At 42.8% G+C, this 14,404-nt stretch overlaps 3 protein-coding genes across 4 annotated transcripts; 1 reads left to right on the top strand and 2 right to left on the bottom strand.

The window, feature by feature from the left end:
• Nucleotides 1-71: 71 nt before the first annotated feature.
• On the bottom strand, nucleotides 72-2,790 carry cep72 (centrosomal protein 72). Its single transcript, XM_088386734.1, has 10 exons — nucleotides 2,563-2,790; nucleotides 2,300-2,427; nucleotides 2,029-2,221; nucleotides 1,886-1,946; nucleotides 1,636-1,775; nucleotides 1,113-1,177; nucleotides 953-1,046; nucleotides 719-876; nucleotides 507-635; nucleotides 72-301 (listed from the first exon to the last, which is right to left on the bottom strand). Exons 1-10 carry the CDS (start codon nucleotides 2,636-2,638, stop codon nucleotides 296-298), a joined length of 1,050 nt encoding a protein of 349 aa, XP_088242860.1. The 5' UTR covers nucleotides 2,639-2,790; the 3' UTR covers nucleotides 72-295.
• Nucleotides 2,780-10,771, top strand: LOC148391936 (kinesin-like protein KIFC3). 2 transcript variants are annotated; one of them, XM_088386733.1, is made up of 21 exons: nucleotides 2,780-3,067; nucleotides 3,172-4,303; nucleotides 4,388-4,506; nucleotides 4,689-4,785; nucleotides 4,856-5,013; nucleotides 5,070-5,316; nucleotides 6,327-6,499; nucleotides 6,564-6,629; nucleotides 6,701-6,838; nucleotides 6,899-7,096; nucleotides 7,165-7,338; nucleotides 7,435-7,582; nucleotides 7,650-7,780; nucleotides 7,986-8,097; nucleotides 8,183-8,364; nucleotides 8,427-8,531; nucleotides 8,617-8,747; nucleotides 8,822-8,942; nucleotides 9,142-9,271; nucleotides 9,380-9,609; nucleotides 9,684-10,771. In XM_088386733.1, exons 3-21 carry the CDS (start codon nucleotides 4,408-4,410, stop codon nucleotides 9,807-9,809), a joined length of 2,766 nt encoding a protein of 921 aa, XP_088242859.1. In that variant the 5' UTR covers nucleotides 2,780-3,067; nucleotides 3,172-4,303; nucleotides 4,388-4,407; the 3' UTR covers nucleotides 9,810-10,771. The 2 variants fall into 2 exon arrangements, with proteins under 2 accessions (XP_088242859.1, XP_088242858.1); XM_088386732.1 differs by having other exon boundaries at nucleotides 6,321-6,499.
• ccdc12 (coiled-coil domain containing 12) lies at nucleotides 10,627-13,787 on the bottom strand. The gene is made up of 7 exons (XM_088386740.1): nucleotides 13,628-13,787; nucleotides 12,675-12,751; nucleotides 11,418-11,497; nucleotides 11,282-11,343; nucleotides 11,173-11,207; nucleotides 11,030-11,106; nucleotides 10,627-10,954 (listed from the first exon to the last, which is right to left on the bottom strand). The coding sequence occupies exons 1-7, from the start codon at nucleotides 13,709-13,711 to the stop codon at nucleotides 10,875-10,877; spliced, it is 495 nt and encodes a 164-aa protein (XP_088242866.1). The 5' UTR covers nucleotides 13,712-13,787; the 3' UTR covers nucleotides 10,627-10,874.
• Nucleotides 13,788-14,404: the final 617 nt, after the last annotated feature.

Raw genomic sequence — 14,404 nt, 5'->3', positions numbered from 1 at the left:
CATCAATTGTAGTGTGTGTGTGTGTGTGTGTGTGTGTGTGTGTGTGTCCGATGCCTCAAGTCAACTCACACTTAGACATAAGCATCCTTTAATAAATTATCTCTTAGAGGTTCAAGTTCAAATAAACATTGACATTGTTTTGAAATAATAAATAGGTCAACTATTGGATAGGCGGAGCTAGAAGAGGGGCACTGCCCCACCTGAAATTTGCCTGGAATTTTGAGGTGCATGCAGTTTTAAAAATGATGCTTCATCCCTGCAGGATCTCCTTCATCCCATTCTTGAACACTTCCAGTCAAACCTGTCGCGAGACAAAATTCCCAAAGTGAGTATTTTTGAAGTTTCATCATTTTTATCGGCAAAACAAAGATGGTGGAGGATATTCATTTTTCTCCTCAGATCTTCCAACTCCTCCTTCAGCTCCTCCACCTTTCTTCAAGCCTCTATTTATGCAACACATATCAAAAGCTTGCTTGAAATGAATTTCAATTGGCCTTGGAACTCACTTTTGGTGGCGCAAGTGACAGGTTGCTCCGCCATTGGCATTTGTGTTGCAATTTTTGTGACTTCAACAAATCTTTTCGAAGAGCGACGTTCTCCTCCATGGCAATTCTCAGCTGGGCGTTGAGTTCTTCCTGCATTGGTTGGAGCAAAAACTCATTTGACTCGGAAGAGGACGTGTTGACCGGCATAAAATCTCAAAATTTAGCAAACCCACCAAATCAGCCATGAACTTGTCCACTTCAGCTTTGTGTTCTTTCTCTTGTAAATTCGCAAAATTACACAACTCGCCCATTTCCTCTTTTAAGGTCTTGACCTCAGCATCCTGGGAAGTGATGTGGTTTTCCATCATGCAGAGTATCTGGACAATCTGAGCTGTGGGAGAATGTGAGATTTCTTTTTTTTTATCTCAACTTCCTGTAATTAGACATAATCCCCAAGGCAAACTCACTCAGGAAGTTGGTGTTAAGTTCCAGACTGTTCTCTCCCACCCAGTGTTTGTCCATGATGTCCAGTAGCTCCTGCAAGGGCTTCCTGTAACAACCCTGGAAGGAGCATTCAGATGATCAGATGATCATCAAACAAAAAAACCCTTACAGCCAGAAATGTACCTGCTGCTTGTTTTCTGCTTGTGCCAGCTTGTTTTCTGCTTGTGCCAAAGCTGCCGGTTTGGTCACTGATGGGGGATTCAAAATGGGAGATTAATCTTCAATTCAGACAGATGGAGAAATGCAAGGAGTTGTAACTAGGTGGCGCTGTGCCTTGCTCAACAGCGATCGTAGTCAGCCAATCAACTGTTTGCTGTCAATTAGACTGACCTAACACTCCACATAAACATCTGAATGTAAGCTAAAAATAATAATTCACACTGCGAGAACTGTTTTAAAACGGCTCTCTGTTGCCATCTAGTGGTGGAATTACGCAATTGACTTTAACAGATGTAACAGAAGCACATGCACAGATTTTTTTCTTTTGTAGATTTTGTTCAGATTTCTGTGTTGCCACCTAGTGTTGGAATCACGCAACTGTAGTTAACAGATGTAACAGAAGCACATGCACAGATTTTTTCTTTTGTAGATTTTGTTGAGATTTTCTGTTAAAAGAAAGAAAGACAGAATACAGAAGATGTCTCACGGGGGTTCTGATGAGATGACAAGTAAGTGGAGCTTTTGTGATTGGCAGCAAAGTGGTTCAGTCTAATGAGATTAGCCTCATTCATTAGGGAGAGCTTCATGTTGAGGTGATCCAATAACGCCTGGCGGTTATCACGACTTCTGAAAATCATGAGTGAGACAACTAACAGGATTGCTCAGTGATAAAAACAGTTGAATTGTGTAAATTGAATCCGCAAATTAATGTTTGCACAAATTATGATTGCTTCAACCTTTGTTGAGAATACTTCCTCTTGGCAGACTTGCGCTCACCCTCTTTGACCGGACATCCATCTAAAGAAAGAAGTATAAAGAAACACAAAAAATTAATATGGGGTTAGCAGTCTGACTTTTAAGTGAACTTTTGACGTCTTACCCAAATTCCGCAGGCTGATCATGTTATGCACCAAAACATGTCGGTAGTAAGGGTCACTCTTACCCAGAGGATTGAGTCTCAGATCAAGACATCTCAAAAGTGGCAGCTCAAAGAGAACCTCTACCTCTTCCAGGGAAGGTATGCAGTTGTAGTATAAATTTAAGCTCTGTAAATGTTTCAGACTTTGCAGACCCTAAAGAGGAATAACAAAAGACATCAAACACATTATGTGACACCATTAAAACAGAACAATGTCACTCATCAAGCCTACCTCAATGCAGACTAATGAATTATGTGAAAGATTCAGAGATTTCAGGCGCTCAAAATTGTCCAGTCCATTTCCCAAATATCCAATTTTCTCCTTGTGGTTACCAGGGATACTCAGTGAGCGGACATCTCCTGTTCAGAATGTACAGATTAACCCTAATTTTGGTAGCAAAGGCAATAATTGTTGCTGTATTTTTTCATAGATTGACTTTGAAATGTACTTTAATAATTAATATGCATCGTCATGATAGAAAGAAGGAACGCTACCAACGCGTTGACGGTTTAATCCCACTTTCTTTATAATCCACTCTTCGGTTAAAGACACCAAAGTCAAAGCTGACATTTTCTTCCTTTAACGGAGTAAGTCAAAACTGATCATATATTGTTATTTAATATTGTTCGAGTGACCCGAAAGATAACAGCTAAAATCTAATTTCCTTTCAACTCCGCCAATTTGCGAGTTTACGGGGTACATAAACGCATCAATTATGCGCCTGCGCACTGTCGGCGTCTGGGTATGTCACGTGTCTAAACAAACGTGCTACTGTTTAGCAAAGTTCTTCTTGTTTAATCAACATTTTCGCTTTAACTACAATATATATAGAATATTATTTGATTTTCTTATGTTATGTTATATCTGTAGGTATTTCCAAACAAGTCTCATTTGTCAAAATCACTTTATTTCGGATTAATGGCGGTCAATGTGTTGATATCAATAATCAATATAACGTTGTTTTCCTCGGCTCTTTTCTCCTCCTATAAACTCTTTAAGGTAAGTATCCCAAGTGAATGAAATATATATTAAATATGAGCAGGTTATTTGTTAAAACATTCATTAAATGTGTATATAAACAATGTTTTCATTTTCTTCTGTAGGACCACAGAGCTCCCTCAGTTGGTTTCTTCCTGGTTGGAGTCTCTGCAGGACTTTCTATTTTGCCTTCCTCAAGCACATTCCTCACTTCACTCCAGAAAGATGCAGAATGTGCCGCAGAGGTTCTGGCTCCAGCTCTACTCGCCTTCCACTTCCTCTGGCTCAGTGAAGACCGCAACACAGCATGTCTTCTCCTGTGTGGTTCCTGCTTGTTGCTAGGACTGTGTGACAGATTCTCCGCAGAAACACTCACTGTCCTATGTCGCTGCATTGGCCTGGCATCCTTGTCCTGTTGCCTCATGGTGTGTCTATTGGCAGGAAACCTCACAGGAGTCCTGACCAGTCTAGCAGTTAACCTTCCAGTACTTCTGGCGCCTACTTATGGACCACACACCTTTTCAATACTTGTCTCTCCAACCGCCAACCAGCTAACCAAGAAGTGGCTTTTGAAAGTCTCCATGGCCATCGGCTGTTTGACCTCAAAACATTCCCTGGACAAACTTCAGTTGGATGTGGCTGACCGATATCACTTAAACTTGTAGAATGTTGTTCATCTTGGCATTATTTGTTTAATAATACTCTCAAAGGCTTACTGGTGTTATTCTAGTTTAATATGGGGGGTGAATGGTGGATTAACATAATGCAGTTGTCAGGGTTAACACACATCCAGTATTTATTTTGTTGCCTTTATCTCCATTTATTTATCCTTTTTGTTCTTTCTGTCATATTTATGTATTTCTAATGATTTGTTGTGTCTGATAATTGTTTAAAATTAAGACCATTTTTGTTTTGCAGCAGTATTTTGGCACTGGTATGATAGCATTTGTTTTTTTGATGAGCTAAAAGAGCTAATGTTAGCATTGAGCACTTGAATTATTTTCTGTCAATCCTCCATGGCGGCTGACTCAGGCTCCGCACTGAGCATGCTCGACCCAGCTGCAGCTTGTAAATGGGCCAAGTGTGCAGAGGAGGAGGAGAAAGGGGAGGGGAAAACAATCTGATGGACTGCATGGCATCGGGATGCTGTTGCTTGTATGAGAAAAGAAGCTGCATGGGAAAGATGTGTCACGGATGAAGCGCGAATGACGGGAATGTCGAATCGTTACCGCAAAGACGACGACGATATGTGTTAAGGTAAATAAGACTGGGTGTTCTGCATGGCTATTAAAATTTTCACTGGAAATGACCTCTGCTGCATGATTTGTTTTCATTTCACAGGAACTGTGAACTGCGTGGAGATGTACGCCTTCTACTCTCTTTTAGTCTACATCTTCTACACTGTCTTCAAGAAAGAGGAGGAGGAAGCCTTGGAGGCATCATGTGGAGCTTCCACAGATGTACGTCTAGCCATATCATATTCAGCCTTTGTCAAATAATTGCACGATGGCTTTGCATGAGTATTAACAAAAACCCGACAATTCAAAACCACAATCTCTTTCTTGGATATAAACCAGGAGCACAGCGTGTAAATATTGTGATCACATCCCCACCTGACCCTCATTTATCTTACTGTGCTCAGGAGCCAAGACCTGTTTCCATGGAAACAGGGAGAAGAGGGAGTAATGGCCACACCCCCAAAATGAGAAAAAAAACCTGTGCTAGGCTTAGTGACTCAAGTAAGTGTTGAAAATAAAGAAGTAATGGATATGAATTGTGTGATGTTTACATTCTGATGTCCTCATCCAGGCAGTAGCAGCGAAAGCGATGATATGTCTCTGAGCGATGAAGACGAGCAAGATGGCACTGACCTCCCAGCTTGCACACCTCTGGCTGCATTTTTATCCTTCAAGCAGGAGACTGACAAGAGGAAGAACTCGCCGGGCCATCTGGAGACACCAGGGAAGGTAATATGAGCCATTTTTATTTCTATTCATCTTGGTGATAATCAATTTGTGCCCAGTTGGGAGAGTCCCCATTGATGGCCGTCATGTCCCACCTACTGAGCTTCCTGGAGCAGTACTCCCACTTCCAGCAACTGCAACAGCAGGCCGAGCAGTACCGCGTCCAACTCAAGCGGCACCGGGTGCAACACCGCCGACAGATGAAAGCGTTGCGGGCCTCCTACCGCCGACGCCTCAAGGACAAGAAGAGCATCATTTGTAACCTGGAGGAAGCCGTCGAACGACAACTCAGCCCGCAGAGTGACGGTGAGGGAAAGAGGGGGAGGGGGATTGGATATTTACATGTCAGCTAGAACTAGACAGCGTGGAGCAGATGTGGCTTTTTGACCCAGGAGCAGAAAGGCAGAAGTAATTCTAAGCTCTGTTAGTCGTGCATGTATTTATAGTACATGTGAACGATACCACCACCAGAGACGAAAGTCTGCGATGTCCATCTCGTGAATATTGATGATTAGGTGGCGGGACAAGGATGCGGCATCGCTCGTCGAAATGGGTGGGTTAAGTCCAAAGCGGTTTGGAAGGTGTTTATGAATAATATCTGAGAGTTTTTCGCTCCCTTGCAAATGCATTTACAAGTCTGGCACATGCAAGTTGGCACGTGTTGGACTAAAAATAGCCGTGGCGGCCTGGTGTCCTTGTAAAGCCGTTTGCTTTGTTTTGTTTAGAATGTAACATGCAAGGCCTTAGGGAATGTTTCTCATAAAAAAAATACATTATGCAGTTTTTTTTATTATCAAGAAATCTGCTGTATTGCTCATTGTGCGTATTTTAATGTTCTTCTGCACAGCTTGACTGCATCATGGTGACGCAGCAAACCTAATTTAACATTAGCATGGCCTGCATCGGAGATCAGAGTTGACAGAGCTTGTCTGGTCAATCTTGAAGGTGTGATTATTAAGATGCTGCAGGGCCTGCTTTTTCTGTTCCTTTTAAATTGGATATGGACGAGGTTGTTGTTTTTTTCTGCTTGAGTGAGGCTACACGTGAGCAGCTTGGAACTACCTGGTGTGTGAAAAAGCTCTAAGTGCATCCCTGATGTTCATTAATATTACACAAGCCTTGAAGTATTAAACTAGAGAAATTAATATGTAACTATATAATACGTATATCTTTCAATTTCTGCAGTACACGTCCTCCTTAGGCTCAATGATGGCAAATTAAAGGGTTACTATTTCTGGTTGACCTAATTTGAATATGGGTGAGATGTGACAGAAATGATTGGAGCTCTATTAAAGATGGTAATTGTGCAGTTCCAGGCGAGAGCGGCAGTGATGCGGGGGCTCAAGCGGGAGTTCACAGCCTGGTGGAGTCTCTGTACAACCTGCAGGGGGAACGTAGCAAGCTCAGAGGAGAACTCCGTCTACTGCGCTCGCAGCTCGAACAGAAGGATCAAGACCGACACTCGCGGATACTTGCCTTTCAGCAGCAGGTAGCGACAGTATGAAAACTTCTCGAAGATCTCAGCGTGTCTAAAATTTGCTTTTCCTGCGCAGATCGATGAGCTTAAAAGTGGAATCGAAGAACGTGAGGAGGAACTGTGCAGACTCAAAACCGCCACTGTGAGTGCTATCAAGTGAGGACACACCATGTGTATTCCCCCTGTCCCAATACTTTTGTCCATCATTGTCAGGGTGCCACAGATTCCGAAAAGCGAGCGTTATGTCTTTCGGCGGAGAACGAGACGCTCAAGCAGAGCCTGACTGTCACCCAAGGTCTCCTGCAGCAGCTTACCACCATCCCTTCCCAGTCCAGCACCATGCTCATCAAGGTAAGACACGCTCACGTTTATCACGTATTTTTTTTAATCGTTCCCATCGTCCCGTTTAAGGAAAACGAGAATCTGCGAAGCCGAGTGCAGCAGCTGGAGGCCTCCCTGCAGCAACGCGCCGAGCGGCTGTCGCAGCTGGAGCAGCAGAGCGAACAGAGCGAGTGGAGGAGGGGGGAGGAGCTGAGAAGACGAGAGGACAGAGTGAGGGAGCTTCAGCTGGAGTTGGATCGAGAGAGGGGCAAGGAGCCGCTGGTTAAGGTAACTCGTTTTCGGGATCATGGGTATTTAAAATTTGAGACAATTGTAGTTTTTTTTTTTCTCTCCAGTATGTTACCAAGACAGTTGAAGTTGAATCTCCGGCCACCGTGAAGCAGCTGACCAAAGCCAGACAGAGGAACGAGCTGCTATCCGAGAAGTTGTCCAACCAGAACGAGCGCTGCAAACAGCTGGAGGAGCAAATCCGTAAATCGGATGAATACAGCTGTAATCTGCAACACAAGGTACAGCGCAATATCTTGATTATTGTATTGTGTGCTGTGTGGGATCATAAAAGAAAACAAATTATATACTAATCATATCTACGTCCCTTTTTATAGATTGCAGCTTATGAGCGGGAGATCGGACAGCTGAGGGAGGAGCTCCTGAAGGAGATCGGCCATTTGGAGGAGAGGAAAGAAGAGGCGGTGAAGGCTGCCGCAAATTGTTCGGCTGAACACTTTCAGGATTTGCAGCACCAATTCTTTGGTCAGTTATATCACATCCACAAACTTTCCATGTCAGCCCATTGAATCTAATTTATATCCCCCCGCAGGTTTACAGAAACGTTTGACTGCCCTCCCACCAACTCTGCGCTGCATGAAAACAGACTACGCCAGCCTGAGGAGCCAAGTTCGGAACTTCTCAGAGTTTTATGGAGCGGCGATTAAGGAGGCAAAGAAACAGGTAACCAGTGGCAATGACCTATATTCAATTTAATTTAATCCATGTATCATAATTTATTTTAATTTATTATTATTTATTTTTTGTTTATTATATTTTGTTTATTTTTATTTATTTATCATGTATCATAATTTAATCCATTCATTAGTTATTTACTATTCACTATACTATCTATGCATACACAAAAATAATATTTTTTGTTTGGCAGGTTTCCGCAGCAATCTCTGAGATGTCAGAGGCCAACAAAGACCTTCTGGAGAAATACAGAAAGGAGGTTGCGCTGCGCAGGAAGTTGCACGAGCAGCTTGTGGAACTCAAAGGTTTGCGACAATGCAAAATGACATCATTTTACTGATGATTGTCATAGTAGCAGCAGTATCATATTCTGAGTATTGCGCCCCCTAGGGAACATCCGTGTGCTGTGCCGCGTAAAGCCTGTGCTGAAAGAGGACCAACACGAGGAGGGCCAAGCCGTGGTGGTTACCGCCGACCTCGACAATGAGTCCTCTCTGAGCGTGCTGAGTAAAGGGAAGGGTCGCACTTTTGAACTGGACAAGGTCTTCCATCCTCAGGCTACACAGGAAGAGGTAACACAGCTGAACACCACAAAAAAAAGAATTGTTTAGAAAGCTGTGATGTCGTCTTTTAGGTCTTTCAAGAGATTGAACCACTTGTGACCTCATGCATCGATGGCTACCATGTTTGTATATTTGCGTATGGACAGACTGGTTCTGGGAAAACATACACAATGGAGGTAATGATTGAAGGGATATGGAAGGTTGCAAATATAAGCTCATTATTTGATCAAATCAATTCAGGCTGTTTGTTCTGCTATTTAGGGCAGTGTGGAGAATCCTGGTATCAACCAGAGGGCCCTGAAACATCTCTTTAGCGGAATAGAAGAGCGGAAGGATATGTGGTCCTACATCGTCACTGTCAGCTCTGTGGAGATCTACAATGAGGTGCTAAGGTAGAAATTTCTCCCCGAGCGAAGCACGAGGATGGGACTATGACTCTCGGTTAATATCAAATTTTGTCTCTCAGAGATCTTCTGAGTAAGGATGGAGAGAAACTAGACATCAAAATCAACCCGGACGGAACGGGACAGCTGCACGTGCCGGGCCTCAGGGTCATCGAGGTTAAGAGCTTTCAGCATATCAAGAAGGTAACAGATTTTGGATCTTTAGTATAGTACCAAGGGTGTCAAACTCCAAAATATAGTCAGTCCCATAATAATATTACAAATATACAATTTCCGGCTTCTGTGGGCAACATAAAATGATGCAGCAGGCCGGGATCCGGTCCTCAAACCTTGAGTTTGCCACCCCGGGGGTATTAAAAATACTCAATCTGTTTATGTCCAGATTTTAGCCATGGCCCGCAGGAACAGGATCACATTTGGAACTCAGATGAACCAGCACAGCTCTCGCTCTCACGCTCTGCTCTGCATCACCGTTCAGGGCACCGACCTCGCCACCGGCTCCAAAACCACCGGTGAGTCATACAGGCGTCAATATTTCAACATCCTGCTGTCGAATTTATATGATTCGACATTCTCCCGCCTGATGACATTTCAAAGGTAATTTTTTTTCTCGCCCTCAGGCAAGTTGAACCTCGTCGACCTGGCGGGATCAGAGAGGGTATGGAAATCCGGCGCGGAAGGTGAAAGGCTGAAGGAGGCTCAGAATATCAACCGCTCCCTGTTGGCCCTCGGGGACGTCATCCAGGCCCTGAGAGCGCGCCAGACTCACATCCCGTTCAGAAACTCTCGCCTTACGTACTTATTGCAGGACTCGCTGGGTAAAGGCAGCAAGACGGCCATGGTGGTGCAGGTAGGACCAGCACGGATTTGGAATTCACCAAAAGGGGTTTTGTTGATTAACATGCTTTGCCGTCATTCCCAAAGGTGTCTTCTCTGGAGAGCAACGTAGGCGAGACACTCTGCTCGCTGAAGTTTGCCCAAAGAGTGTGCAAGGTGGAGCTCGGCCCTGCAGCCAGGAAGATCGAATCCGGCGGCGGCCATTGCGACTGAGCCAGTGACTAACTACGCAAACACGGTCACTCTCGAGGTTTGTTACTTTTCAATAGCAAACAACGGCTATTTTTTTTGCTCAAGGGCTGACCAACAGAAAAGTGAGTACCCCTTTGTCATCATCGAGCACATACAGGAATATTTATACCTTCACTCCGAGTGCCAAAGAAACGTCTGCCTCCACCTTGTACGGTTCTATGCTTCCTTGAGCCACTGTTCTCTCACTTTCCTAAAGAAAAAAAAAAATAGCCATTCAGGATCTTCTCACCAATCATCAGCATTTAGAGCAGCATCGGCATTTTTATTAGACTCCCACAAATGTTATCTTGTGATGTTTTGGCTGATATTTTCCCCAATGTAGTAGATAGTCCAACATGTTACGTAATGACACTTAATTCACATATTGGGTTATTTATCTGATGGGAGTGACTGAATGCTTTGCTTCTCTTTCGAGCCTTATTTTTTTGCCTTTTAGCAATGGCAGTCGAGTGTGCAGGTGGCCTTGTATTGTCGTGATTAGTGCAAGAGGAGGAAGTTTGGGCCTATATGGACAATAAACGCACTTTATGGTTAGGGCGCTGTTATTTCGGAAAAGGTTGGCAATAGATATCACTAGTGAATGTCGTATCAAAAAAAAAAAACTTCCCCGATGTTTCTTCATCATTGTTCCAGTACGTCACCCTGAGAATCGAAGCTCTTTTAATCGATTCACTTGTAGCAAAGCATCGTGGTCGTTTATTAATTAGAGAGTGATAGTTTTCCTAACAAATGTATTTAAAAAGTGCGTGGATGCTGATTGACCCAATAAAACACAGGGTTTTGAAAAAGACAAGGTGGAGTTTACTTCCATTTAAAACATATTACAACCGCAAATATGAAAGGTTCAGCCAGGCTGTTTACAATTTAACCACATATACAGATTGTACAATTGTATTAGCATGATAGAAAAAAATAAAAAATAACACGCAGGGCAAGTCTGGACAAAGTTTCCAGCTGTGACAAACAATCCAAAGAATTGGCGCCCCTCCTTGATATTCACATTTTCCACTGTGGCTTATCTTCCAATCAGTCCGAGTCTTCCTGTTCTGCTTGTACCGCTCCCACCATACCAGCCAACTCCTCCTCGCTGCCTCGCAAACGATCGCCTAAACACCATACGCAGATAAAAATTTATATCTCAAAAGATCTTGAACAAAAAGAGGAGTGACAACAATACTAACGAATGAGTTCAGCGATGGCTCTTTGTGTTCTCCTTGACAGCTTCTCCAGTTTCTTTGCCACATCCCGCTTGAGATCCCTTGATTTAAAACAACACAGTTAGTCACAGGTAACTTTTAATTCACACCGAAGAAAAACTTCTTACCAGTCTGGTTTCCTTGGAGCCAAGTTAGCCAAATCCTGTGAAAATTAAATCCAACACAATCTGAAAAACTATTTGTGCTTCAGCAATGAAATGAAAAAAGACAACGCACCACTTCTTCAATGATGGGCTCGGGATTGGCTGCATTTAACTGGTCTTTGACTTTATCCTCCACTGGAAACCAAGAAATCTCTGTCACAGTCGGACTTTACTTAAATTTAGAAAAATAATGAAGATTCTGCACAAACCTGATGCCGGTTTGGCTTTGGGGACCTGCCTCTCTTTTAGCACGTCATCCTCTGGAGTATAGTTTCTCAACTTCAGGTCCCTTAGCAGAATCAGAGACATCTTCAAGTCAATAAAGATGAGATCACCATAATTTTTATTCTCATAAAATTTGGCTCCATAAAAGCTGACAGACTTGGCTTTGAACATACAAGTGTATCCTCTAACCTTCCAGTAGGGGGTGCTATTGGCTTTAGTGACATAAAAAAAGACCATCTGCATCCCTGTATAAGCCGCCTGTTGATTGACTGGAAGCTGGGGAATAAAGTCGCCCTTTTTTCCCCTCCCTGTGAACCCGTCCAGTTAACACGTCCCACCTGCTCCCGGGCACAGACAACAACCGGCCCGAGGAATGCCGTCCTTGACATTTTAATTACTTTCATCATGTCTCTTCATAGAGGAATTCTTGGCAGACTCAACTCGACGACCACACAGGGTCCGAGGGTCGCATGGCCGTGCGGGGAACAAGAGGAGAGTTCTCTGAGCTTGTGAGCAAGCTAGCGAGGGCACGTAGTTGACACCCCCCCCCGACCCCCCTTTGCAGCCAACAGATGCGTGCCTTGTATGGCTATAGGCAGGGATGCTGGTCATGTTCGCCACTCTTACTTTTCTCCTTGCATCTTAAGTCTTTAACGAAGAGGCGACGTGAGTAAAAACACAAGTCCGCTTGTTTGCTGTTGCTGGAATTTACCTTGTGGTTAATATAATCGACACATAATCTTTTTTTTTAATCTTTTGCAACCAACGTGTGACTCTTCAAGCTTGAGTTGAGCAAAGTGATCCCTCATTAAATTTTCAAGACTAGACACACTATCCAAAATGGGTGTCTTGGATTGCAAAAAGCGATAAATTTAGCCAGATGATTTTATTTTCTGCCTTTGCTTATTGTCATTCGTAGAAAAGCCGTCATTCCATTCTATCGTGAGAAATGACTTCAGTCGGACCGGAGGAAATACAGAGGGCACTCCCTTGGTGTCGTCAGCTTGCAGTCATTAAATATAAACAATGGAAAAGGTCTTGCAGGACAGGAAAGATGGCTGCTTGCTTGTGCATACCAAATGATGCCAAGCTGCAGGATATTTGAGCTGCTCACAACACGAGGATGTGATGCTAGCCAGAGTTCAATGTCACCAATAATTGGTGTTGAGATGATAAACATTCGGATCGGTGTGAAAGAAATAATAGGTCAAGACGCAAAAAAACATGTACGACGAACTAACTTGTGTCTCTGCTCCGGTTCTTCCTCTTCCAATGAAGCTTTTTTAAGCTCCGGCTCACCATCTTCCTGTTCTCGCCCCTGTTGGAATAAAACAATAGCTTAAGGGCTAACAAACTGAATCTCGTTTGCAGCATCATTTTTAAATCGATCACGAGTTGCAACAAAGTCAACAAATAACAAGCTTGCACAAATCCTGGGAAAAAGACAAACTGTAACAAAGGATATCAAATCCCACCCATGGTGCATTTTCCTGAAGACGCTTCCTGTCCGCATGCTACAACAATTCATAGCTCTGACTCATTCTTGAGGGAGTACAAAAAGGGAAGCAAGGAATGTCAACAGTGCTCCATCAAACTTGGCCATGCCAATTTCTTTCCATTTTGTGTCACCTCAGTGGCATCTCCTGTGATCAGTTAAAAAGCTTCACTACAATATATTAAAGCACTTAAAACACTGACAACTAGTAGTAAAAAATATTGTTGTCTGCAAAATTTGCACAAATTGCATGTAGAGATTTATTAGAATAACTTATTAGATATTTGAATAACTGACAGATTGCCCATACTGGGAAGTGCACGTTGAGGTCAAACAATATGTGCAGTTCTGTTTTATTGTCGTGCTAATCTGCTAATACATCCTCTTTATTTTTCAAAAAACAAGCCGGATGTGGAACTACTCGTCGAGCCGATGACGTCACGACTAGCATCAATGCTAAATCTTACAACTAGCAGCAAAGACCAATCGCAGCAAATTCACAGCGTGCATCATGATAATATTTTATAAATATTACTCTTGTACGTTATTTATTGCGACATAAAAGTCCAGGAATAGTTATATGACCGGTTAGCGCTCAAACACTTGATAGCTACAGGCTAACAATGCTAAACAATTTACAAGAAACCAACAATTTCTGAGCACTAACATTATGTCTGTCCGACTTATATCTATACTTACGTGGACTTGTTTATCCCTCAACGCTTTCAATCTCTCTTTTCGCTTCAGGGCTTGTTCCTGGAGGGACCCGATATTTTTGTCCATGCTTAGCCCTCACTAGCTGCTCCGTAGTTCGGTAATCTATTACAAAACCTAGGTTAGGTTAATGTAATCAACTGACGAGCAATCGATTGCATCGACCTGCTGCGCCTTCTTTTTATTTAAATTAATAGCAACAACATAGGCAACAGCATAAATAGTAGTGCAGCTAGATAATAATAATAATAATAATTAAAAATAATAATTAAATCTTAGATTTATATAGGGCACGTCGAGGCTAACAATTTCTCATGGGGCTCATTAAAATCTATGTGTGTGTGCTGGTTTGTGTGTCTGCATGTATGTGCATGTGACTTTATCTATCTATGTTTGTAGTCCTGTAACAAAATGTATGTTTTGATGCTTAAAGATGTATATTGTTAGACTTGTTGACCGCTTTAATTGATTCAACTCTTTGCATACCATAATGTAAATAACAAGAGCCACATATAGGACAGAGAGGCGCTTTCCCATCGCCTGGAATGTAGGTCATCAGCATGGAAGTACAGTTGATCCGGTCTTCACCAGTTCCTTCTACAGGTAGGGTTAAAGTTCAAAATAACAAACTGTCACCTGTTTGTAAATTTAGTTGCTGTCCCAGGTATCTGTTTAATTATTGATCAAAATAGCACCTGTTTCATGATTTATTTATTACCCACGAGAGTAAAATTATGCTATGCTCACAACACATAGATTGAA

Source organism: Syngnathus floridae, chromosome 10 (genome assembly GCF_059516105.1).
Source record: "Syngnathus floridae isolate MCC-2025c chromosome 10, RoL_Sflo_1.0, whole genome shotgun sequence".
Classification (NCBI taxonomy): Eukaryota; Metazoa; Chordata; class Actinopteri; order Syngnathiformes; family Syngnathidae; genus Syngnathus; species Syngnathus floridae.
The sequence above is the reverse complement of the archived record's forward strand: the minus strand, read 5'-3'. Positions and strand labels throughout refer to the sequence as shown.

What these genes read in the sequence shown, in the direction of transcription:
- cep72 (XM_088386734.1), bottom strand. Translation starts at nt 2,638, where the DNA reads ATGTCAGCTTTGACTTTGGTGTCTTTAACCGAAGAGTGGATTATAAAG. An exon ending in ATTCATTAGTCTGCATTGAG is followed by an intron (nt 2,222 to 2,299) that starts GTAGGCTTGATG and finishes ATTCCTCTTTAG; the next exon opens with GGTCTGCAAAGTCTGAAACA. An exon ending in AGGAAGTATTCTCAACAAAG is followed by an intron (nt 1,776 to 1,885) that starts GTTGAAGCAATC and finishes CATGATTTTCAG; the next exon opens with AAGTCGTGATAACCGCCAGG.
- LOC148391936 (XM_088386732.1), top strand. Translation starts at nt 4,408, where the DNA reads ATGTACGCCTTCTACTCTCTTTTAGTCTACATCTTCTACACTGTCTTC. An exon ending in ACTCAGCCCGCAGAGTGACG is followed by an intron (nt 5,317 to 6,320) that starts GTGAGGGAAAGA and finishes GTAATTGTGCAG; the next exon opens with TTCCAGGCGAGAGCGGCAGT. An exon ending in TACTTGCCTTTCAGCAGCAG is followed by an intron (nt 6,500 to 6,563) that starts GTAGCGACAGTA and finishes TTTCCTGCGCAG; the next exon opens with ATCGATGAGCTTAAAAGTGG.
- ccdc12 (XM_088386740.1), bottom strand. Translation starts at nt 13,711, where the DNA reads ATGGACAAAAATATCGGGTCCCTCCAGGAACAAGCCCTGAAGCGAAAA. An exon ending in GAACCGGAGCAGAGACACAA is followed by an intron (nt 11,498 to 12,674) that starts GTTAGTTCGTCG and finishes GATTCTGCTAAG; the next exon opens with GGACCTGAAGTTGAGAAACT. An exon ending in AGCCATCGCTGAACTCATTC is followed by an intron (nt 10,955 to 11,029) that starts GTTAGTATTGTT and finishes TATGGTGTTTAG; the next exon opens with GCGATCGTTTGCGAGGCAGC.